General features: G+C 44.9%; 1 protein-coding gene across 2 annotated transcripts in view; it reads left to right on the forward strand.

Annotated features, from left to right (window-relative positions):
* Positions 1–26,346, forward strand: part of NEURL4 (neuralized E3 ubiquitin protein ligase 4) — a 165,120-nt gene that overhangs the window by 107,578 nt on the left and 31,196 nt on the right. For both annotated transcript variants that reach the window (XM_086946091.1, XM_086946092.1), the window contains exons 23-28: positions 260–439; positions 2,751–2,844; positions 3,109–3,216; positions 10,739–10,883; positions 10,991–11,103; positions 16,528–16,687. In XM_086946091.1, the coding sequence (XP_086802217.1) occupies positions 260–439; positions 2,751–2,844; positions 3,109–3,216; positions 10,739–10,883; positions 10,991–11,103; positions 16,528–16,687 (800 nt within the window). The remainder of the gene's footprint in view (positions 1–259; positions 440–2,750; positions 2,845–3,108; positions 3,217–10,738; positions 10,884–10,990; positions 11,104–16,527; positions 16,688–26,346) is intronic.

The raw sequence follows: 26,346 nt of genomic DNA on the forward strand, positions 1-26,346 counted from the left end.
CTAGACAAACCCATCCCAAACATCCTTTTGTTGACGTGGTGATGAATCCTTGATTGACCCCAAGTACATCTGAGGAATTTATGGTGAGCCATTCATGAATTTAAGCTTAAAAGGGAAAGTGTCAAGGTTACAAAAAAGGAGCATCCTTCAGAGTCTGCAAAGTGATTCAGCTGGTGTGAAAATGGGGTACAGAGATGGAATATTGGCTTATGATTGGGTTGTCTTCCCTCCCCCTCACCGGTTTCTTTCTACTGCTCAGATTGTCGAGAACTATGGCCCAAACCTGGACACATGTCCTGAGGGGACTGCTCTGGGCCTTCTGGTGGATGGGAACAATTGCCTACATCTCTTTGTGAATGGAATGGACCAGGGCGTAGCAGCTCAGGACATGCCGAACCCTTGTTTCCTGCTTATCGACCTGTATGGCCAGTGTGAGCAGGTGAGTATCTGTGGCTCTTCCTGCTCTTTCTTGTGCTTTACATTCCTCTGGGTCCCACGCCCTACTGGTCTCCTCATTTGCTATATTTTGTTATTCCTCCCATCCTTTTGGTGTCCATTTTACCCCATCTCTGTTTTCCCACCCCACGGGACTCTGTTGCTTCAAGTTCTCTTTAACAGTTTTCCTCCTTGTTATTCCTGATTTTTAACACTTTCATTCTATCTCTCCCTTGACTGACTCCCAGAATTTCTCTCCCTATTTTTAATCACCACCCCTTTTACTCTTATTCCACCTGCTTCGTTCCCCTTTCATGCCTCTTTTTACTCCATATCAAGTCTTTCTGCCCTGTTCTTGTTTTCTCCTTTACCCAATGTGTGTACTCATTTGCCCCTCTTGTGTACTGCTACTCTGTTTAGGTTCTCCTTGCTGTACCTGCTTCGCCACCAATTTTGTTTTTCGTTTCTCATGTTTTTATCTATTGTGCCACGTCCTGCGTTTTCATTGTCTGCACTCTTGTCCCCTTCTTTCTTTCGTTCAGTACCTGCTAATTTCCCACTAAACACTGTATTCTAATGGATGATGGCTCCCACATATTGGTAACGTGTTTTATCACTATACTGCAATAGCAGAACATCCTCACGAGGTGGACCCAAGTGACCTTGTGCACACCATCACGTAGGCGCTGGATGTAAACTCAGCAGCACTATGATAACATTTTCTCCTATTTTGGGGAACATTTCTCTGCCTTAGTCTCAAGACTTTATGCCTTGCGGCTTTTACTGCAATCACGACTGGTATGTGCTGCTTGTAGAAAAGTGTTCCTTTTTAGGTCTTGCCTACGCAGTGTGTAACCACTGCTTTGGAATGACCTCTTGGAATCACTCCGGACTTTTTGGGAAACTCGTGCATGTTCTGCACTGTTTCCAATGAGCACTCGTGCATGTACGGCGTTAACCTTGTAGGAGCGAGCAGCGGAGCCATCTGTTTGCAATTATCGCGCTTGCGCTTTGGAAACAGATGGCGCCGTTGCTTGCTCCCTCAAGGTAAACACTGTACATTGACTGAGCCTCAAAGCCACGCCTGTTCCCTCCCCACTTTCCTGTGTATATTGTGGCGTACTGGAGAAGACCCATACCTAGTGCCGTCTGACCGTCTTCACCAAAATGTGAGATATTCGGCAAATTACTTTGTTTCGTGGCCTCAGTTTCGACTCCGAAAGGTCAGGGTGGGCTCAACTGTATTTCAGGGAGCACTTAAGAGAATAGGCCAGGGGGTTCTAAAGATTAAAACTCCTCCGAAAACTCCAGGTATCCCTTTATTCGCGGAGTTTCAGTGGATATTAAAAGAAAGAAAGGTAATGGGGTTGTGAGAATTTAATGGTCCTGTGTCCCTAATGTTGCTGCCAACATGTTTCAGCCTATTGAGATTGGCCCATCTGGGTCCTAGGATTTCCTCCCTAGATTGCAGTAAGGTACTACCTTATTGTGATATAAAGTGCAGATAGCTTCTTCTAAAAACCGGTCTGAAATATACTCATCCTGAATCCGGTGTATCAGCTTTGTGTCCAACCCTGCTGTGGTTGACTAGTCGTATCACATAGGAACACTGAGTAGGGGGTAGTCCTGTAGTCAAACAGTCTTCAGGGATCCAGCCCTGATTAATCACCTATTAGGGTCCACGTATCCCGGCTCTCAGCGACTTCATTGTACAAGTCACCTTGGACTTTTTCAGCTTCTCCAGTGTATTTACTGTGGCAGATGAGTCTATACAAGCAAGCCTGTAAGATTTGCTATAGTGCCACAAGGGGTCGGGATTGTTTTGTCGATTTCCGAATGCTGACCATATTGTCTGCTGACTCAGCAAAAATTGTAATGACCCGAGATTGTTAATAAATGTTCTTTAGCAAATTGGTGACTGGTAAAGATAGTTCCCTGAAATAGTATTCTCTTTGCCACCCACCCTCAACCCCCTGCCTCCTCTTCCTAAGCGCTTCAGTGTTTACATATTCCCAATTAGGATAATTAACACAGACATTCTAGGACTGACACAACTAAGTGTAAAATAATTGACAAAGACCATAAACAAACTCCTCTCCAAATGTGTGTGGGAACAGGAATTTCATACCACCAGTTTTTCCTACTCTTTCTCTTATCCACCCCCTCTGTATGCCTTTGTCTCCTCATTTCCCATTTATGTTTTTCCACCTTATCCCCGGTACTACCCACCATTGTATCAACTGCTTTAAGCATCTTCATTGATAATGCCTATTCTGTTTTTTTACCATGTCCAATGTTTGTGTCTTTCTTTCTAGGTCACCATAGTGACAAATGATGTCCCAGCTGCAGGTGCCGATGGCATCCAGTCTCGTTGCAGAGCGGACATGGAGAAAGCAGATATGGTGGACGGTAAGTTGCAGTACCCATCACCCTTTCTTGTAAACTTATGTGGCATGCTCAGTTTATGTGCCTTTCTATCAGTTCACTCTTGCAGTAATAACGTTGATTGCTAAGTAATTACTTATTGCCAGTCCCACCTTCAATCATCCTGTGAGCAAATTTACCCACTGAAAAGTGCATTTTTAGGCCACAGGTTGAGCCTTTCATACAACCGTTCATGCAGTGTCTTTGTTGTGTGAGTTAATTTTGATGCCTTGGCCTTTTTGCCCACAGGAATTAAAGAGAGTGTGAGTTGGACACCACCTGTGGAAGTGCATACTGTGAAAACTTGTGAATACCATTCTCTCTGTGCCCGCTTCCGGGATCTACTTATGCTGCCAGGTGAGAAGGAATGAACTGAAGGTGGGAAGGGTGTTGATAAACAGTTTAAAGGATGGTGAACAGGTCCATATTACTGTCTTTTAACCTGCTGTGGAGGTCCCCCCCCCACCCCACCATAGAAGCAGGAGTTTGCTTTTAAATCTCGATGGGACAGCTAATTTTATTGTTACTCCTAATATCTATGACTTCTTGAAAAGCAAAGTTCATGCAATGTTTGTGTTTTTTTCTCGTAGAAAGGGGGCTCTTGTCTGTCAGTGCTGAATTGTTCTGGGGAATTTGGGGGGACCTCAGTGCCTGCATCTAAATGTTTCCAAAGCATGGACATCCTCATAACTCCTGTTTATTAACCATTCAATAATGTTTGTGTCCATTGGTCCACCAGTTTTTTCTTTGCTCCCACTCTTACCTTTCAATTTCATCTTCCCTGCATATTTCAAGATTGAATATCAACATACCCCCAATCACACACCCACGTCTGCTGCCTTTAACTGTGAAAGAACATTGTTTCTCACCTTGTAATATTATCTTTTTTTAAACTGCTTAAGTGACTTATGTTCACCCGATGCAATAGTCCAATTCATGTCGATCTCTTAACTCATGCGGTTTCAGTCTATTTTTCCCAGTGGTGTTCATTATGTGTATGTTCCATCATACTTCTAAATCTCCCCCTTCATCTGAGAAGTCTTCATTGACTCTGTTTTTCAGTTAAAATGTTCCTTTATTTTGAGTACCTTTGGTCACTCCTGTTTCCTAGGCCTTTTTCCCCACTGTTCCACTGCTTGCTTCTATCTTGCGGTGGCTTCTCTCCAAGCTCTCCTGGATTAACTATCCTCCTTCAAGTTTTTAATATTTGCTTGTAAAAACATCTTTTTCTTTTTATTACATTTTTTGGTGACTTTATAACTTTTGTAAGGTGCTTTGAGGAAGGTATTGTATGTATAGGAAATAAAATGAAAACTGCATCCATAAAGCAATCAAAGTGGTGAACTACTGAATCAGCAATCATTTTTCTGAAAGTGTGAGATCCAGAGATCCGTGACTGCCCCATCACTGTGGATGCAGTTCCTTCCAGGTGAACTTTGGTTAAGTGGAAAAATGGGCTATCCCTTCTGGAATTGTAGAAATATATGTGGCAATGTAGAAATTCCTTGATGTAGACGGTGTCTGGAATTAGAATTGGCCCTTTTTATTGTGTTTTACCTATAAGATAGTTTGTATTTGTGAACAACTTGATTTTTATTGTTAAAGGTGATGCATTTTAGATATTTAATGATAAGTGTTTCTTTAACTTGTATTCTGAATGTAATCACTTAAGGACTCCGTCATGGTATCAACTATAGAGGTAGCTATGTTGAGCTTGCAAATATTCTAGCAGTTGCATAGGATGCATTCGTTAAACTTCAGTTTTGACTTTCCTCATGTTATCCAATTATTGCCTTTTTCTTCGTTTGTCACATGATTACAGTTTGCATTCCTGCTAGCGATCACGTGTGGTTTCTCTCTGGTGGTTTTTGTAGTGACCCATTTAGCCGCTTTAGTGCAAGTAACTAATCATTCTCTGCAGTGTATTCCAGTGTAGAGATGTAGTCTGTTTATTTATTTATTTATAATCAAACATTTTCATGATCTGCAGGAAAATGCTTTCTCTTTACTGTGGACACTCTGGTAGCTTTGCAGTTTGTAAAAAGTATTTCTAGAACTGCATGGGAAAACACCTCTGAAGAAAGCTTTACAATTCACCAGAAATCCTAGAAACACCACTTTTCTGAAACCAGTTACTTTCTTATACTCTTGAGGTAGACTCCTTGAATGCAGTGAAATATTTTTTTTAGTTTGAAAAGTTCTTTAAAATCTACAAGTGACTGTAATTTTGAGAGCATTCTTTTCTAAGGGTCTATTTCTAATTCACCAGAAAAGTCTCAGTGGAGAGACCTTTTTCTGCACAGTTGAAAAAAAGAGAGAGTGAGATTTGAACCTGCACAGAGAGAGAGAGTAGCTGAAATGGTATTCTCTCGTCCATTACTTTTTTCATATCCATAGGTCTGCCTAGGGCTGAGACCATTCTGCTACACAAAGGATTGGAAGTCTTTAAAATGTACCTAAGTAATCAACAAAACCACTACAAAGAGTAGTCATTTACATGCACAGTCCCAGAAGAGTGTTTCTGAAAATGAATAGTCTGTTCACATCCAATCTAATTTAAAACAGAGGGATATTTTCCTGCGGAGAGGAGATTTCCCCTTCTCTGTACACCAGATAATATGAGAGGTTTTCACAAAGAATTAATTGTCAGATGATCACCATGGCAGTTTTTTGTGCCCGTGTAAGACATTGAGAAGTTTGATACATAAAAACAATTATTTGAGTAACTGAGATGGTGCTTTCCCTTATAAGTGCAAGAGGATCTTTACTGCCTTCTTATCTGCATTTGAATAGTGCATTTGGGCAAAAGTTTGAAGTGTTTTCAATATATACAACTATTTGTTGGTCCACAGGGTCTTCACTGGAAGTGTTGCATTAAACTCCATGCCAGTTATTATAGGGCTGCTTCTTTTGAGGTTTGGCAGTATCAAGGATTTTACATTAGTTCTGAAGTGTATTTCATGGAGACTGAAATAGTGCCTTTGTGCAAAAGTTTGAAGTGTTTTAAATATATACAACAATTTGTAGGTCCACAGGGTCTTCACTGGAAGTGTTGCATTAAACTCCACGCCAGTTATTATAGGGCTGCTTTTTTTGAGGTTTGGCAGGATCAAGGATTTTACATTAGTTCTGAAGTCTATTTCATGGAGACTGGCTTTCACTTTGTGTAGAGAGCTAAGTTAGTAACAGATACATTTGCTTTTTAGGTCTCGGCTAAACGCGCGGAAGCGCGTCTCGCCGAGATCTTTTGTTAGCGAGTGTGCTTCCCAGGAGACAGTTTCGGCCGCGCGCATCCTTGGAGCCGATTTGAAACGGGAACGCGCGCTGTGGCCAGGCGCTGTCTCCTGGGAAGCTCAAGCACCACACACGCATGCGCATACACACACACAAGCGCCCATGCACGCACGCACATACATACATACAGAGACACCCCCCCTGACACATACACACACACGCGCACACACACAAGTGCACCGAGGCCCCCCCTCCCTCCCTCCCTCCCCCGCCGTCACCGTCGCACACATACATACACACACGAGCATACACGCACACACACAAGTGCACCAAGCCCCCCCAGCCTTTTGGAACTTACCTGGCCAATGTCGGGGACTCTGCTCTCAGCACGCGGCGCCCAACCTCCTGCTGGCGCGGCCCCGGGGCTCCACACCGCTCACAGGAGCCCCGGGCGCGAGACGCATTTGACTCCGCCTGCCTCCTCTTCCGGTCTGGACGTGGCCCCGCCCCCGTCACAGGCGACCGTGCCTGACTTCCGGGGCACAGTGTTCATTAATACAAATGTTTACATGCTGGCTTATGTGTTTAATCAAACAGAGAAGAGAGGATAAAAGCACAGTGCTAGTGCAATGAGTGAAACAAAACTGCTATATATGTCCTCCTAGATCCAACACACAGTCTTACATCGTAGGTGCCAAGAAATATATGAGAGTACCTACATACTGCATCCGGCAGTGAAGGGCATTTACACTACGGAAGGGAGAATGCAGAGTAGTGAGTGCTGAGTAGTGAGTAGTGAGTGCAGAGTAGTGAGTAGTGAGTGCAGAGTAGTGAGTCGTGAGTGCAGAGTAGTGAGTAGTGAGTTCAGAGTAGTGAGTGCAGAGTAGTGAGTAGTGAGTGCAGAGTAGTGAGTAGTGAGTGCAGAGTAGTGAGTAGTGAGTGCAGAGTAGTGAGTGCAGAGTAGTGAGTGCAGAGTAGTGAGTGCAGAGTAGTGAGTGCAGAGTAGTGAGTGCAGAGTAGTGAGTAGTGAGTGCAGAGTAGTGAGTAGTGAGTGCAGAATAGTGAGTAGTGAGTGCAGAGTAGTGAGTAGTGAGTGCAGAGTAGTGAGTGCAGAGTAGTGAGTGCAGAGTAGTGAGTGCAGAGTAGTGAGTAGTGAGTGCAGAGTAGTGAGTGCAGAGTAGTGAGTGCAGAATAGTGAGTAGTGAGTGCAGAGTAGTGAGTAGTGAGTGCAGAGTAGTGAGTAGTGAGTAGTGAGTAGTGAGTAGTGAGTAGTGAGTAGTGAGTAGTGAGTAGTGAGTAGTGAGTAGTGAGTAGTGAGTAGTGTGTAGTGTGTAGTGAGTAGTGTGTAGTGTGTAGTGTGTAGTGAGTAGTGTGTAGTGTGTAGTGTGTAGTGTGTAGTGAGTAGTGTGTAGTGAGTAGTGTGTAGTGTGTAGTGTGTAGTGAGTAGTGAGTGCAGAGTAGTGAGTAGTGAGTGCAGAGTAGTGAGTAGTGAGTGCAGAGTAGTGAGTAGTGTGTGCAGAGTAGTGTGTGCAGAGTAGTGTGTGCAGAGTAGTGAGTGCAGAGTAGTGTGTGCAGAGTAGTGAGTGCAGAGTAGTGAGTGCAGAGTAGTGAGTGCAGAGTAGTGAGTGCAGAGTAGTGAGTGCAGAGTAGTGAGTGCAGAGTAGTGAGTGCAGAGTAGTGAGTGCAGAGTAGTGAGTGCAGAGTAGTGAGTGCAGAGTGCAGAGTGAGTGTGCAGAGTAGTGAGTAGTGAGTGCAGAGTGAGTGTGCAGAGCATTGTGTGCTGTTGAGTGCAGAGTAGTGAGTAGTGAGTGCAGAGTAGTGAGTAGTGAGTGCAGAGTGAGTGTGCAGAGCATTGTGTGCTGTTGAGTGCAGAGTGCTGTGTATTGGCAATATTAATGACAATGCCATTTATTTGTGATTTAAAGAAAAAAATGTCATGAGCAATGCCAATAGCTCTACCTTTAATGATGCCGAGACCATTACATTGCAAATGCTTGTTTCCACAGTAATAGTCCTGGTGCTGATTCAGGTGTCTATGAAGAATCCTACAGGCTTGGGTTGAAGCTCTTGTGTGCCAAATCTGAGAGCCAACCCTGCATTATTTCAATTTTGGTTGAGCTTTGGATATCCATTTGAAATCTGTGCGGTTATTGCCATGGAAATCCTTCAGCCAGGTGTTTCTCTTTCAACCATTGATCTCTATATACAGCTTGGTATTATCATCATTCTAATTTATTGCGCTATTGTCAGATAGTTCTCCTCATGCATTCTCTCTGTAGAGGCGGAAACATTCAGGAGCCTCAATAGAACCGCGAGGGACACCCAAAACACCAATCTGGCCTCTGATCTGGCATAGCCCATTAGGATGAGTTGGAATATTTTGTATGGGCAGGATACAAATCAGTGTAGGACTCTGCCATGGAAGTCCATCTTTGAGAAGCTGGTATAGAGTATGGTTTGATGATTGAGGGTATCAAAGGAGGTAGATGTATCTAAATGAAGGGAACAGGTTGCCATTGATCAACAACCATGCCTGTCTAGTCTTGAGGAAATTAGAGAGGTTTGTTTTGCGTAATGGTATGATGGGGGGAAGGGGCGAGAGACCAGCCAGAGACATCTCTCTCAGTTCGATGCTAAGATGATATCTTGGTATTATGTGTATTTCAGAAGGTTTAGAAGTCGTGAAAGCTCATTGAGAGAGAGAGACAAAATGGATCATATTCTGTGTGTCAGGGTTGTGAATGGAGCGGAGTTCTGATTGTTGATCTTCAATTTAATTTTGTTGGTTTTCCTATTGATAATGTTGAAGGCTGAGCCATCTTATTTATTGTTCAAGGAATGTCTTTTACTCTGTGTTGGGTTTGATGAATTATATACTTGTGTTGAAGGCTCCATTTATTTGTGTGGTTGATTGCCTTGACTTCTGTGATTAGCTTTCTGCAGAATCCACCAAGGTTCTTTGGTGCCTCTGGCTCTCATGCTTTACATCAGTGTCCATATCTGTTTTGTGTTGCTGCATTTACTGTGGTGGGTTTTGTTTCTATGGAATGTGGGTTTTGTTTACTATGGAATGGGGAGAGGTTGTAACCTTACGGCTAAAGCGGTCGACGTCGAAGCTGGGGAACTGGGTTCGAGTCTTTGCAAGGACGCTCAACATCCTGTTCTTCTGGGGAAATCACTTAATCTCCCCGAGCCTAACAAAAAATGAATGTGTCCTCTTGTAACAAAGCTGGTCCTATGTAAAGCGCTCTGATACCCGATATCATCGGGTCTAGTTTGCGCAATATAAAACTCTATTTAAAAAAAAGTTGGCTGTGGGGGAGTGAGTTTTGAGTGGGCTGTGAGTGTTCTCTGTTGTCTGGAAGGTGGGAGCTGGGAATTTACATTGGTGTTAGGATAACATTTTCAGGGCAATTAGGTTGTCTTGAAGTGTATTAAAGGAGTTTGGGAAAAGCGGGGCAGAATTGTTTGGTTGGTTTCTGTTGTCCACTGTGGCCATTTTTGGAGTAGGTGGAAGAAAATAGCTGCTGGGTCAGTCCGCTGAATGTACTGTGGAATGAGGGTGGTAACTTAAATTGGGTGTGTTGTTGAAATCCACTATGTTGTGGTTAGGTAGTAGTGTGTGAAGCTAGCTGATGCTGGAACCTTTTTTTTGAGCGGAAGAAGGCTTTCTTCAAGTGTAATCCTATAAAGTATAGATATAGGCCTGTGGGAGTAGAAAGAAAAGAGCTTGACCGAGTTATTAGATGAATGTAGTAAGAGCATGCAGGGTCAGGTTGATCTGTAGGTGGCTTTGATGACTCAATCTGTTCTGCTTCAGTGGTTGAGATGCTGAATTGTTTTAGGCTGGGGCAAAGAGGATGTGTGTGAAAAACAGCAGGTCTATAAAATGAAGGTGGCATTGCATTTGATGGTGACATCAGTGTGTGATGGCAGCGTATAGAACTGCAGAGTGTTCATTGATCAGAACTAAAGGAAGTGTGCTGATTGGTGTGACTGAAATGGTGATCAGGTTTCCAGACTAGAACAGTAAAGAAACCTAGTGCATTGATTTTGCTCAGTCTCTTTAAGGTCAGTTACCTAATCAGCATCCCAGTAACAGTAAGTTAATGCAGGAATTCTTGGACGCTATGCGTAATGTTAAATTCACACGTATGTATAGTTCCATCTTGAACGCTGAAATTAGACGGAATATGTCTGCCTTCTTACAATTAATACAGTTGGTTAAAAGCATTAAACATGTGTACCATTGTGTTTAGTGAATCCTATAGAGGGAAAAGCCTTCTTGGATCCCTTTCGCTCATGGGATCCCATCTATCATAGACATTGATTCCAGGACCCACATCCATTAAACGTTTCTTCACCACTCTGAGACTGCACATAGATTGTGAACGCTAATGAGCTGTGGAAACTGAGTGCAGTTAAGAGTAACATAAGCCCAATGATACCTGATTGATAATTATCACAAATATAGGTCTCTGTTAACACACTGCTGTTACTTGCTGTGCCCACTCTGTGCATATTGGATTCAGTGGGCTAGCATATAGAATAGTGTTCAACAATTCGCCTGCCACTCCCTAGCCAGTAAGAGTTTTGTTATGATCTTGACAAATCCAACTTACTGCTGCCTCCGTTTTCTTTTTAGATGGATATTTTTCAGAGGATCCTAAGCTTAACCTGTGCTACTGCGAGTCCTGCCACAAACTACGGGGGGATGAAGCCTACTGCAAGCGAGGGGAGCCTCCAAGGGACTACGCACTGCCTTTCGGGTGGTGCCGCTTCTCTCTTAGGTATTGTAGCTTTGGAAGACGTTGAACTATTCAGCATGCATATTCATCATGGCATCATATACCTTTTGGATTTTGTCTAGATATGACCATTTGTCTTGCCTTTTCAGGTTGAATCCACGCCTTGAATCCACTAACATGTGCAAAAAGTGGCACATGGCATACCATGGAACGAGTATAGGTGCTGTGCGGAGGATACTTGACCGCGGAGAGCTGCTGTCCGGTAAGGATGCTTTTGACCAAGCTGTTCTTTGATACTACTTGCTTTGGTGCTCAGTATTGTCTCCCTCTCATCACTCACTCCCCTCACCCACTTCCATTTATCCCCCTCTCTGAATTCCCAGCCAGCGCCCACGAAGCACTAGCCTACATACTCCAACTTCAGATTCTCTGCAACCAACTGTTTGATCCAGACCCCTGATGGCACCTGACATCCTATTCCAGTCTTACTTTCCCAAGTTGTTTCACACTCTGGCCACATTCAAATGCCGCTCACCAAGAATCCTTGTGCTACTTGTCATGCTTCGAAGAAGAATGCGTGGGGCAAAATTCAGCCCAGATGCAACTGTGAACCAAAAAAACAACAGATATATTTCCTCTGAATGAGGTTTTTCCTGGCTACTCGTTATAAGCTATGAAGGCTGAAGAGTACTCGCAAAACCTAGTTTAAATCAAGCTGTTAACAACTTCCCCGTTGCAATCATACCCATACTATTTGTCATGGGAAAATCTCTCCGACCTCACACAGGTACACATTGAACAACATAGCAGCTCCAAGTTCCAACACACTTATTCATCACTTGTTGCGTACTTCTTACCAGCCAATCTGCAGTCAAACACTGCCTGCAGCTCACAGACTACTATTACAAACTATAACCCAAACATCTTGGCCCTGACAGAAACTTGGCTCCGAGAAGCCTCAGACAAGATCATCTTTTCACCCCAGTACTTCATTATTTGATGTGGCTATGAAGACAAGAAACAGTGATTCCCAAGTGAAGTTACAACTGTCTTTCCACCTATATCTCATAGTCCTTCCATTGACTCTTCCTGGGACTCTGCTTCTGAAGCACCTCATCTCAGAATGAATGCCATTTACCACTCCACTAGTGAAAATGGCACATTTGTCAAAGAATGCTTGGAATTTGTCTTTGCAACTGATAATCTCCACGTCCACAATCTTCTAGGCAATTTAATCTTCCTTGGAGTGAAGATAACTCATTTGTGAAGCTGTTCTTTTCTCTCTTCGACAACTACGACCCCCTCCAACACTACCAGAAGGCTACTCAACTGATAGACTCTGTTATTGAGTTAATCATATTAAAGATCTCACTACTAACTGCTGACCAACCCATTCTGGTAGATTGTTCCAACCACTTTCAAATTCCTTTCTCTCTTTCATTAACCCACCAAAAGATCTCAGGACAACTTAAAAGGAAGAAAGTGTGGTTCCATGACACTAAAAAATTTACTTCTGATGCATTTTCTAACTGTATATTCCTCTCCAGACTGGATCTTGAACATGTTACTAGCTATGCTGCGGGGCCTTGCTAGATGGCACCTTGCCACTCCGCACTGCCCTGCTAGAGACTGAGTGGAGTTGCATATAAGCACACCACTGAGCGCTGACGTGAGTTTCTTTCTTTCAGACGTGGATCCGGAGCTCCACTTCCAAACTAATCAGCGGGGCTCAACCCCATCCTGACACTCTATAACTAAGGCAAGGGTGCAAGCTTGTGACAATGTAATTTGGTCTTCCTTGGGGTCACTGGTTTTGGAACTGATTCTTCAACTGATCCCAGTGGACTGCTAGTTTCCCGGGCCATTGGGGATACCATAGCAGATTAATGCTTTTAAAGATCACCTACCGCAGATTCTCAGCACCCTTTTGGCTCCCTCTCGCTCACATTCGTCCCCCAAATAAGCACGGGCCTACAGTCAGGTTCCTGCTGGCTCTTCCATCCCCAACGCATCTGACACCTTAAGATCTGGTCTGGGTGCTGTAATGACTCCGTTATATATGTCTACATCGGTTTCAGGACCAGCACCTGGCTCATTCCTTATTGACACTAATAATAACATCACTGGGGCTGGAAGAGAATCCAGTGCTAATTCCAGTGTCTGATCCGGAACCGACTTTACTCGATATCGCCCACTGTTGCAGTAAAAAATTACTAAAGTGCAACCAACCGTCGTACAGCCTGACTTTCTACTAATGATTCTTGCAGGGTGTATTCACCTGCAGAGGCTTCATTATCTTGCACATCCTTTGAGCCGATGTGTAACTGCTTGCTTCGTCTCGTCACATTAAAGACTATCATCCTCATTTTGATTACTTCAGCTAGTCGTGTGAGTGAGCTTCAGACATTGTGGGTGCAACCGCCTTACACATTTGTTCTGGATAAGATAGTGTTGAGAACTTGGATGTCCTTCTTGGCTAAACTTGAACAATCACTTGCCCTCCCTCCTGTTAAACAGGCTAACAACCATTCTGCCATCAGCACCAGTAACTAAATAAGGGATTTGCAAACATTTCTTTTTGAAACGTAAAGTCCATTAATAAATCTCTTCCTCCAAAATTGGTCTTCTCGGTTGACTGTGAGTTGACCCAGAGGGCTTGGTCACACTTTCTGAATCAGTTATTCGATACCATGATCCAGGTTAAATTGCCTAATTACTTCTCAGATGCTCTGCTTGGTTCTCTTAGATGGAAATGGGCAAAATGATTTTACCTTTATTGGCCTTCCCTGGTGAAGGACTCACTGAAGCAAGTTCTTTTCCCCGTCAGCTTGAAACCTTTTCAGGCTTCTCCCCTCTTAAAGAACCCCTCTGCTGATACTAGTGAACTTAGCATCCGCCTTGTATCTACACTACCATTCTTACGAAAGCTGCTTGAAAGCTGCATGGCCTCACAACTGTTGCAATATGTTCAGGAAAATAATTACTTTACACCTGTTGGACCTGGCCTCGTGGCGTGGTTCCCCCCCGATCCTCAGCGCCCCATTAGCTCAGGCCCGCACCCAGAAACCCCTGGTCGTCCTGTCCATGTCCGCCCAAACGCCGACGACCAGCCCCGGCATACCCCCGTACTCTTCCCCAGCCCTGCGCGCCAGACCTTGCATGGCCCCATAGGCCCACCGGCAGCCATTTTCCCTTCCCGAGATCCCCTCTCCCTGGGCCTAGCATGACCCCCAGCCCCAGCGACACTCAGGCTCCAGACACGCCAGCCCCCGCTGGGAGGGTGAGGGCTCCCTGAGTGAGATAGGACAGGGAGTTTCAATTACACCTCCGGCCTCCCCTGAGAGACTGGTTTCTGTCACACCTCTGGCCATCCCCTGGGAGCCTGTTTCGATCGCACCTCTGGCCTCCCCGAGTGCTGGCTCCAAACCCTGCTGGGCGTCTGGGAATTCCCGGACTCATCCTCAAAGAGATCAAAGGGCCAACCACCGGACCTCACCAACGACCAGCCCCCAAGGCCTAAGACCTCCGCCTGCGAGGGTCCCGACATCAAAGGGCAACTGGACTATATCAAGACTCGCCCAAGAACTAGAGGGGAGTTGTATCCTGGACAAGAAAGCCCTGCTGATCTGATCGTGGCTGACCCTTGGGGAAAACGGAACTTTGGAACTCTTCGAGCCCTGCTGACACTGTCACGGCTCTTCAACGTATCTACGGAACCGGAACAGCGGAGCCCTGCTGACCTTGTCGAGGCTCGATCTTGAACCTTAAAGATCTGCATCGAATATCCCGAGCCCTGCTGACGTGGTCACGGCTCCTCAAGAACTACCCTCCGGATCGAGCCCTGCTGACTTCGTCGCAGCTCGAGAAGCACTCTGGTCTGGCTAGACCATCGACGCTACCAACACGAACTGAGTTGACCTGAAGTGAGTAGGACATCCAGTGCGATTATCATCTCCCGTATCCCCCCGGCTCGAGGATTGAGAGCTTTGCGCAGGGTACGCATCATACTGGCCAAACAACTAAGACTGTCTCGCTTCCCTGTTACCCGAATCTCAGAGACTTTACGATCCCTCGATCACCTGTAAATGAGTGTTGATTCCTTTTCCTGTTCATAAAGAACAAGTTACTGAAAACCTACAGTGTGGTGTCTGTTCGTAAGTGTGGTGTGATGTCAGTGTGTACGATTCATTACTCGAAGTCCTCCCGAGTGGGGACCTCTCGCTAAGGCTCGGCATTATTGGCAGGAGAGGTGGGTCACGGAGCCGTCGGGTAGACATAACCTGACCTCTGGGACCGCCCCTTCTAACAACACCTTTTTGTCTTGATTAATTCAGGCTTGTAGTGCAAAAATCGCCCATCAAATTGTTGCTGACTCCCTCTGCTTCCTCGATTTAGACAACATTTTTCTTCTTGTTGCGTTGGAACATTCGGCTGCCTTTACTATGGTCAACCATCATGCACTGAGTAACATCTAGAGAGATCGGAGTCGACATCGATGGCACAGTCTTAAACTCGGTCACCTGTCAAACTGATCTCAAAGTTCAAATAGGTATCTCTGTTACTAGCAAAATCTACCTTGAACAAGGAGCCCCTCTGGGTGTGAGCCTGTCTGCAATCCTGCACAGTGTATAGCTAAAACCTCTTTGAGAGATTCTAAAAAGCTCAGGAATTCTGTATGGGCAATATGCAGATGATGCTCTCGTAGATCTGAAGATTTCTTCCCCAAATTACTGCAATCTATTCCCAAACACCCTGGTCATAGTCTGGAAATAGATAGCAACCCTACAAAAAGATCCAAGAATGGTAAGAAACCTGTTCTCCCTAAGACTGCAAACTGGCTTATGTAGACTGTTGCAGATATCCAGGATCTAGCCTTAACAATAGTCTCAGTCTTCAGAAACAAATTTGTACCATGACCAGGAATGCCCGCCACAAGCTATTATTATGGGGCATTGGGCTATTCATTCCAAGGCAGGATTTAGACCTCTTAGTCTAAGCACTGGTTCTTTTCAGACTGAATTAAGAGAAATACCCCTCTCCAGGTTTCCAAAATATCAATAATCACCCATGAGAACAGTACTTCATGCAGCCACCCACTTTGTCACGGGAAATTTGCCCACATCACTTCTATCTTGCGCTCCCTATGATGGCTCCCCAATGAAATAAGAGCTCAATTTAAGATGGCGTGCATCACTCAAAAAACTCTTCTCACCTCTGCTTCCACCTACCTGGCTGCACAGCTGAAAATCTTTGGCACCCAACTGGGTTTGATGAATACTGAATCCCTTCTCCTGGAGCCGCCAGCATTCAGGCACTAATGCTGTACCTGTCAGACCTTCTCCCACAGTGCAACAAGGGTTAGGATCGTCCTCCAGCCAGCCTTATGCCCCACAGTAAATCATTTCTCTTCAAAAGGTGTCTCCTAATCCTGATATTTCAGTAACCTATGCCCTCACTGGTTTATTCTATCTCTTCGACTGAAGCCGTTTTCTCTGCCCTTTGAGTCTCAACTGTTATTTGTATAGAATGATCATTTATAGGTATGACTACCAGCTCTCTTGTAAAGTGCTCTAATGCCCTTGGGCCAAGTTGGCACTGGATAAAATAGCATAAAAAATCAAAAATAATCAAAATACTTTGGGTTCTTCTGCTTCTTTTGATTAGTACTGTTTTGTTCCACTTTCAGGTGCTGCCTCTGTATTTATTTGCAAACCAGCCAAGGCTGAAATGCAGAATGGATACCATGAGGTGGACGAGAACAGTGTTCATGAGCGAGAGCCATACAAGGTCCAGTTGTCTCCCACCCTGCGCTATGCTGGATTAGAAAACTTTGCTCCCAGAGTGCGGTACGTATTTTCTTTGTAGAATCTGGCAGGATTATTATATTGTTTTAGTACAATTAAAGAGATAAGGATTGACAGCTGTTTATGTATTGTCAATGTTTTTATGGACAAGGAATGATGCCCCTTTGTGTCTCGAAGGACATGTTTCTCTGTGTTTTGGGTGTAGCTTGTTGGTGATGGCCAATTGCTGCACTTGTGTCCTGGAGGTGGTTTTCTGAAATCAGAAAGGTTTTTTTCTATCTGCATGTTTTCGATATATTTCTATGGTCCGCCCCAGCCCACATGCTTTGGATGGAATATCTGCCAGCTCTGGAGCGGCTGTTGATGAGATATATTTTTTTTAAATCAAGCAACTGATAGGAGGTCCATATGTGCCTTTAGTTTTGAATAATATCCTTCTGTAGTCAATATGTGACATTAGGTTAATTCCCTGTCTTTGCTTCATTTTATGTATTGGTTTTGCATAGCGCTAGTGCTACATGAAGAAAGCTTCAAATTAATAGGGTGCAGGGCAGTGTAGGAGACAATTTTGCAGATCTATATATTCACTGAAAAATGTAACTGCGGAAACCCCCTAATATTTGCTAGTTATGCATGCACTCTTATTCCGGTCAGCCGCCGAATCCTTGTAAGCACAGAGACTCTTGCCAAGTCTTGAGCCAAACTACTCTGCCTATCCTTCCAAAAAGAAAACCACCAGTGAAGGAACTAAACATAATGTATTTAAATACTCTCTCTGCGGTCAAACACCAGTTGGAACTGTTCAACCTACTTGACACCGATTCACCCGACATGCTGTTCATGACAGAAACATGGCTGACAGAAGAATCCACCCCGGACATTTTAGCTGCACTCCTAGATAATTACTATCTCTTACAATCTAATTGACCAATAGGAAAAAAGGGGGGTGGGGTGGCAGCTGCCATTAAAAAAGGACTGTTGGTTCAGTCTCAGATATTATTGTAATTCCTGAGAACTTTTACTGTCCACTTTTTTATACTGTTTTATGTTATCTGCATGCGTAAGTTTATGTCGCTTGCTGTCGGTCTCATTCAGGACTGCTGTAGCTCTGTTAAGCGCTCTGACACCCTAACGAGTCTAGTTCGCGCTATACAAAACACTAAATAAATAACTAAATACTGTCTTTCCACGCCATTTCCCTGCTAGAGATGGAACTAGTGGACAGTCTAATTGTCAAACTAGACTCTTCAAACACCACCATTGTATATGTACTCTTGTATAGGCCACCCACAGCTATGCCAGACTTCTCCAAAGTATTTTAAAATTGCCTCACATCTCTGTCCATTGATTTTGTCAAAGTCCTGGTCATTGGCAATTTAAATTACTGGGCTAATGAGGTAACCAGGGGTAAGAGAGCCAAGGAATTGACCAGTGCCTCGCAAGGTTTGAACCTCACACAACACATCCAAGCACCCACACACATCAAAGGACATATACTTGACCAAGCATTGTCTATTACTCTGACTCTTCAGAATCTAGAAATACAACGTTGTCTATGGTCTGATCATTTCATAATCAGTTTTACTGTATGTGACATCTCTCTGGCCAAAACTTGCTCATCTAGAAACTGGCATCACATTAATCTGGAATCGCTATGTGACACCCTGACCCGTAAGCTACCAGAAAGCAGGGACAATGTAGATAACCTGCAGAGAGAAATTACAGATTGGCAACTGGATGCTATTAACATTCATGGCCCCCTACAAACTCAAACTTCTCGTATCTGGCGACATGAAGCATCCAAATTGTTCACTGATGACCTAAAATCAGCAAAGCTTAGAAGATGTCAGGCAGAAAGGAAATGGCGAAACACCTACTCAATTGAATCCAGAGAACATTATAAAACGTACCTAATAATGTACAAGAACACCATTCTGGTGGCAAAAAAGTATTTTTTTCCAACAAAGTGTTAAACTCAAACAATAAAACCAAAGCTATTTTTAACACAGTTCAGGAGTAACCCCGCCTATCCCTACCACACAGAAACTATGTAACGATCTAAACAATGTTTTAAAGAAAAAATAAGAAAATTCAGAAATCCATATATACCAAACACAAGGAGGTGGAAAATCGGTCAGAAAATACCAACGTGAACACCATGACCACCCTCCCATGTCTAAGCAGAGTACAGTTTTTAGTACACCTAAACAAATTAAAATCAGGCTCCCCCAACGTCGCCTGTCCCCCTCAAATACAAAAATCTATATTCACAGCATTTCCAGAGACCATTCTCTCTCTTCTGAAACTTTTCTTAACACAAGGGACAGTTCCACAAGCTTTTAAAGAAGCAGTGATTATTCCACTTCAGAAAAAACAAGGTGTCGACCCTCAGAGGCTGGACAACTATAGGCCAATATCCCTCCTTCCCTTCCCGGCCAAAGCATTAGAGACACGAGTAGCTAAAATTCTCAGCACCTTTATAGAAGACACCAGCTTCATAGACTCACATCAAGCAGGGTTTCGCGCTGCCCACTCTACCGAGTCCATTATCCTATCCATTATGGATGACCTAAAAGGAAAGGCTGATGAAGACAGCACTCAAGCCTTGATTCTCCTGGACCTGTCTGCGGCGTTCACTACCGTCAACCATGACATCCTGGTGGAACGTATTGCTGCAGCAGGTCTCAGAGGTGATGCCCTAAATTGGTTCCAATCCTTTCTACAGGATAGAAAACAGTCATTGTGGCTCTCACCATACAAATCCGTCATTGTCAACTTGAAATGGGGAGTACCGCAGGGCTCTTCCTTATCCCCGCACCTCTGTAATAACCCCTCATTGTCATGCTCCGCCACATGGGATCCAGATTTACAACTATGCTGACGATATGCAGATGATTTTCTCCATCAATAACTCTACAGACTTCAAGGAGTTCCTCAAGAACTCCATACTGTTCATCAGGAATTGGATGAACAAAAACCAATTAAAACTAAACTCCCAAAAAACTGAAATCATCATCCCCAGCAATAAATTCCAGAACTGGACTCCTGCCCATTGGCCTGCTGAGCTAGGTCCTCCGCCTTCCCCGAAGAACTCGATAAAAAGCCTAGGCATACATATCGACTCGGATCTCACCATGAACACGCAGATTGGGCCTTTACCTATGCCCGTTTTTTCCAACTGCGGAAACTAAGAAAAATCAGAAGGTTTTTCAGCAGAGAGGCTAGCATTCACATCATTTCCTTGATCCTATCAAAAATAGATTTTGCTAATGCAATTTACCTAGGCCTCGAGCGCAACCAGAAACACAGTTTGCAGCTGATACAAAACCAGGCAGATAGAATTATCTACCAACAAGGCAGGCCCTGTCACGTTAAGCTGCTGCTAAAAGAGCTGCATTTGCTCCCAGCGGAGCAGCATTCCATGTTTAAAACAGGCTGTATCCTGTTCAAAGCCTTACATGGTACTGGCGGCCCAAAGTACATATCCTGAAAAACCCACAGGTGCACTCCTCAGCGCACCTTAAGATCCATGTACATGAATCTATTGTTGGTTCCGGGTTTTAGGCGCAAACGAACAGGAGCCTTGCGCTTCTCAATACAAGGACCCAAATTTTGCAATGCTCTGCCCACCCCATTGAGACTAGAGACAGACCTTCTTCGCATCAGGAAGATGCTGAAGACCTGGCTTTTCACCCAAGCTTACAGCTAGACCTGGACCTTCGAATCTGAGATTTCAATGGAAAATACTAGCGCCAAGAGACCTGTTGGTGAACGAGCGCTCTACAAATTCTCAATAACATAACTTAACAGCACACCATAACTAACGGCGTTAGACATGTTTTTATATTGATAGTCTGCTTTTTCTTTTTGCCTGTGCCATTAAGCAACTGGTGTAATATTGTTATTGTACAAGGTAAGCTGTGCGTTACATACCATGACTGGCCACTGATGGAAATGCCCTTTTGATGGATTTTGATCATTCGGAGAGAAGTCTGATTCCGCGCTAGAACAGTTTCAAGATGGTAATGGCACAGTGTGTTATTTAAGGCTTTGGGTGCCTACAAAACAATATCCCCCATTCATTTGTCAGTTGAAAGAGGTATCTACTCGGAGAGCCTCACTGCCCAATGGCAGGCTGTCTGTAGGCATGTCCTGCAAGAGTATGCTTATCTTTTCTCCTTAACCCTGAGCAGACAAACTGGTGTACCCATAAGGTGGACACTGGTGACAGCTTGCCTGTCAAAAGAAAGATCTATCAGCAGTCTGATCAAGTTCAGGAAAGCATCAAAGCGGAAGTAAGAAAGATGCTGGAATTAGGGGTTGTTGAACCCTCTGAGAGTCCCTGGGCTAGCCAGTGGTCTTAGTCCCCAAACCTGACCCCATATCCAGAGGTGATGAGCTGACAGACAGATTGGGGGCAGCCACATTTCTCAGCACCTTTGACTTAACTGCAGGGTACTGGCAGGTTGGCATGGCCTAAGAAGCCAAAGAGAAAACTACACTATCCACATCTGATGGGCACTACCAGTTTACTGTCATGCCCTTCCTTTAAAGAATGCCCCTGGCACCTTCCAAAGGTTGGTGAATCAAGTCCTTTTTAAAAAGAAATCTTTATTGCATTTTATCTTTTCTTGTACATTAGTCCACTCGCATCTATACATATCAGTTTGGCAATGATATCCCTTGTTCCATAACACTATGCATATAAATCAAAGCATTTCCTGCATTTTGCTTCAGTGTCAGCCATGTCTTGGATGTGGGGTCACATATATGTATACAGTCTCCTTTGGGCTCCTACGGCCCGCACATACTGTAATCTCCAGTGGAGGGCCAGGACGAAGGTGCTGAGTACGCCTCTCCATGGCAGTGATGGTAATGCGTAAGAACATCAATGCATACAGGTAAGTATATTTCACATGGGGATCCAACTCTGGAAGTGCATCATATAACATGTCATTGGTAAGTAGATCAATGTACGTTCCAACGTCCAGTCCGTGCAGTAGATATTTTTTATAACAACAGTTTAATCGCATTCAATAACTGTAAATATTAAATCAAAACAAAAAGAGAGACCTCTAATTACCAAGTGTCTGTGTCGAGTGTCTAGAGTATCGTCCGGGTGGAGCCTCAGCCAGTCTGAAGAGAGAGTATGGTATGTTGGCTGCTACTTTAATTTTCTGTATGATTGTGTGGTTGTGGAGGTGACGCACTGCAGGAGCTGCTTTCGCATGGAGTTTTTTTTGGGGAGGGGGGGGCGGGGGGGAATGTGAGATACTTGCCTAGCTCAACAATTGCAGTTCGGGTAGCATGTAGAACAGCGCAGTGTCTGCGACCAGGAGGCTATTTAGGTGTCAGGTCCTGCTTGTTGCACCTGGGGTATCAGCAGCGTGGCATCAGTGTGTGAGATTTCTTAGCATTTCGTCCCAGGTCTGCGCAATGGGATACTTTCGCAACCCTGACGTTTCTTCCCTGTGTAGGGTGGTACCCTCCACACGCGCCCAGACTTCAAGGGATTTCACCAAATGTGACACCTCTGTTGGATCCTTGTGTTTCTACCTCTTAGTTATGAGGCACTTCGCTGTTATGAGGCCCAGGTCCCAAAACCTGGAGCATGCCTATTAGCCTTGGTTCTCTTATAGAGCCCCAGGATGCAGACCTCCCACGTGGAGGGTATCTCAGTGCTTGTGCAGTTGGCGAGTGTTTCCAATATCGTGCGCCAGTAGGGTAGAAGCAGGGGACAGGACCACAACATATGTAATAGATCAGCGCCCAGGAGACGACACCTCGGGCATTCCGAAGTGTTGACATTAAAATATTTATTTATTTTGTCTGGTGAAATATACGCCCTATGGAATATGTAAGTTTGGATGAGTTTGAATCGTGAGTTTCGCGGTATATGCGTGGCACTAGCTAGAACGCGCTCCCACCCTTTATCAGTCCAGGGACGGCCTCTGTCTTCTATCTAATATGTGCGGAGTCTCTGCAATGGTTTCAGTACATGGATGAGCAGGGCTTGTACCAGCCAATGTATCACATGCGATCCCTCCCCCATTACATGCAAGTACTGTAACAACTGATGTGTCGGTCGCGCGTTGGTCATGTCACCCCACTTTTGTGTGAATGTTCGCATAATGGCTACGTGCAGAAGAAACTGACCTGCTGGTAGTCGATTTTCTGCCGTCAGTGTCGCAAAAGGTATTAAAGCACCGTCCGCATACAGGTCTCTCTACACCCACTGCAACCCAGGGTGTCAATGTCATGTCTGTTATAGGGTCTCTACCTCTTGGCATCCCGAGAAGCGGTAGTACCGGGGCATATGGGAGTGTGTCTTTTGTGAGATGAAGGCTTCTCCTGAAACACCTGTGAGCCAGCTCAACATGTATTTGTGTCTGGTGAGGAGATTTTCCTACCAGAAGGCTAATAAGACCTTAGGGGGTAAGCCTAAGGCTCATTCCACTAGGGGCAAAACGGCTACAACGGTTTTGCTACGTATTGTTCCCATTGCAGAGATCTGCAGAGCTGCCACGTGGAAGTCGGTCCATACCTTTGCTAAGCATTACTGTCTGGACTCTGATGCCAGAGCAGATGCTCAAGTTGGGCAGGCTTCGTTAAGAAATCTGTTTGCACAGTAGTGGTGTTACCTTTTTCTCCACCGCCGGTTAGTTTGTTGAGATGGGCTTGCCATTCTATTCACTAGATTATGACTATACACAGAGATCCCCTACTACAGAAGGAGTAGTTTCTGTCCTGTAACTCCAGTTCTGTAGTAGGGGTATCTCTGTTATAGTCATAAGCGCCCGCCCTCCTCCCTGGTGGATGAAAAGATAATGTACTGAATGCTACAGGCCTGGCGTTATAACCTTCAAAAAGAACTGAAAGTAAAAGGCCTTTGGCTGTGCATCATGGGATACCGAGGGTCTCTGGAGAGTTCCTTAAAGGCACAGTATACCTTTTCCAGACATATAATGGCAGCCTATGGGGGCTTGTCTGTCCATCCCTTCCTCTCTATCATTCCAAGGATTTTGTGAAGGGGAAGTTTCTCTATGGGTGAAACTTAGCAGACTGTGTTAAATGTGATATTGGTGGAATGTCCTTTGCATTTCTAGTTGAAGTACTGGACAGTGTCGCCTTGCAGGTATAGGCTGCTGTATTGTCTTTAATTTTCTCTTTAGTGTCTATGCAGATTATTTTTGATTGCTACGGGGTCCACGCACATGGGCGGGACTATTCACTAGATTATGACTAGAACAGAGATACCCCTACTACAGAACTGGAGTTACAGGTAAGAAACTACTCCTTCTAGACTGATCCCTGCCACCACCAGGCAGGTTTCTGACCTCATGGGTTGAGAGCCATTGTGCTCGCAGAGGCCAGTATCCAAGCCTGCTCTGGGTGGAGGTGCTTATCCCTTCCCACTAGCTTGAACAGCAACACTAGGCGGTGAGCCTCAAAGGCTCTCACCTTGTGTTATGCTGATTTTGGCATCTCCAACTTGTGGAAATGTAACCGCGACCAGAACTCGTAAGAGAAACCCAAGGGGTAAGACACCCTTGCACCCGCAGCCCCCAGGCCTAGTAGTGCCCAACCAACGGTGTCCAAGCATCCCCCCACTATCCAACTTACCTCTCCAGTCGTAGTATTCCTTCAGCCAGCCTTCAGGTTCAAGCCTGCAGCCATTTCCTTCAACCAAGGTTCTCCATTGGTTTCTAGAGGGCACCCGACGCCTCTTTTGCACTCTGCACCCGGCCGCCCCTCTGTGCCACCAGTGGTGAGTCCTTAGTGCCTTTTGGTGGCCCTTCGAATGCCGACCTCAGCCCCCAGGGCCTGTGTCCGTGAACCACAAGTACTTACCTACAATTGGTGCCTCTTCAAAAGTGCCCCTGGCCTCCGAAGGATAACTTTGGATCCAGTGTCCTCTGCACCCGGCAGCCCCAATGCCGCTGGTGGTGCAGTACATACCTTGGTCCGACCCATGCTTCGTGTTGACCAAAACCCCCGAGACTGAATCTGAAAACCGGTTATTTGCCTGTAAGTTCCTCACCTGTCTTTCCTCCTATTGGATTGCATTGGTCTTTCACTGTATTGTAAGTGTTGACCCTGAATACAAAGTATCTTTTTCTACATTGAAATGTATTACACGCACATGTAAAAAATGGTATTGATGCTATACAAACCTTTTACCAGTAATAACTTGAAAGTATTGCATCATTGAAAATTCTGCTTACTTGTAACTGAGTTCAGCTTGGTTCCTAAAATAAAAGTAACTAAAGTAATATTTAAAAAAATACTGTCCTGGAGTTACTCATTGAGTATGTGTTCCTGCCTTGTACGAGTATGTACACCTAATGCATTCACGCTACCCTCTGATAGGCCTAACTACTCAGCCCAGCTACCACTAAATTGAGAGCAAGGTATTTTCTACTTTATCCTCTGTATATACTATACCAAAAAGAGGTATAGTGTGCACAGAGCCAGCTTCCTACGTCCGGCCTTGAGCATTTGTCGTCCTATCCGACTGACCCTTTAGGAAGACCTCCTGTTGCAGCAGTTGGGCTGGGTCCTGCATCTGAGCTTGCACCACCTTGCATGAAGATTGGATGGCGACAGTTAATGGCTTTTAAACTCCCTCTCGAAGTGGTTTGTGCCATCTTGACTGCCAAGTGTCCATCCATCAAAACCTGTATTCTTCGAACACTAAATAAAACAATTAACGTATTTCATCATCCAATTACACAGGAAGTTATATCACTAGATTTTCTATCATCCATCGGCACAGGAAGAGACGTTGCTTGATTTCCCATCATCCATCTGCACAGGAAGTGACATCACTGGATTTCATGTCCTCCATCTGCACAGCAAATAGTCACTCCTCTACTTCTCAGGATCTACTTGAAGGCAGCCGCAGCGTATGAGTGTCACAGGCAAGCCTGTCTGCGCCCATCTGTGCCTGGACTGTGCCCAGGGACAGGACCCCTGGTCCTGCCCATACCGCACTGTTACCCTCTATGTCCGCATCCCTGGCTGCAGCTCCTTGTGCTGCTGCATCACCACACCGCTAGAGCTTTCTCTTGTGTTTCCTGTACGTTTTCATACACTTACACACACCCAACACTCACTGCACCTACACCTACACCATACAGCACCCAACTCTCTCTCATTCACACAGTCCTGCACCCACCCACACAACACTTCACATTCCTGCTCCTCAACACCCCTCACTCACCAAACATGCCACAGAGATCTGGAACCTGCTGTACGACAACACCTCGGGCCTACTTTTCCTCACAGAAACATGGCCTAACCCTGCATCAGCACAGGACACCTCCAAAGCAAAAGATTGCCAGGCAAGAAACATTTTGCAAGTCCAGAGGTGGAATTGCCATCATCTACAAGACCACTATCAGCAGCACTACCTCCATGAACATGTCATCCACCAACATGGAGCACATGCCTTTCAAGCTCCAAGTCACAGCCAACACGACCCTAAGTGGCATTCTCATCTGCAGACTACTGGGACTGTGCACCAACTTAACCATCTGATAGAGACATCTAGCCGCAGATTCCTTAACTTAGAAAATTTCCCCAAGCGTCAGACTGGATCCGGAAAAAAAGTTTTCGCCCCAGCAGTACCTCTGCTCGCCGAGAGGGGCGTCGTTGCCCAGCTCCGTTCCGACGACGTCCACAAAAGTGACGTCAATGGA

This window comes from Lissotriton vulgaris, chromosome 12, assembly GCF_964263255.1.
Source record: "Lissotriton vulgaris chromosome 12, aLisVul1.2, whole genome shotgun sequence".
NCBI classification, from domain to species: Eukaryota; Metazoa; Chordata; class Amphibia; order Caudata; family Salamandridae; genus Lissotriton; species Lissotriton vulgaris.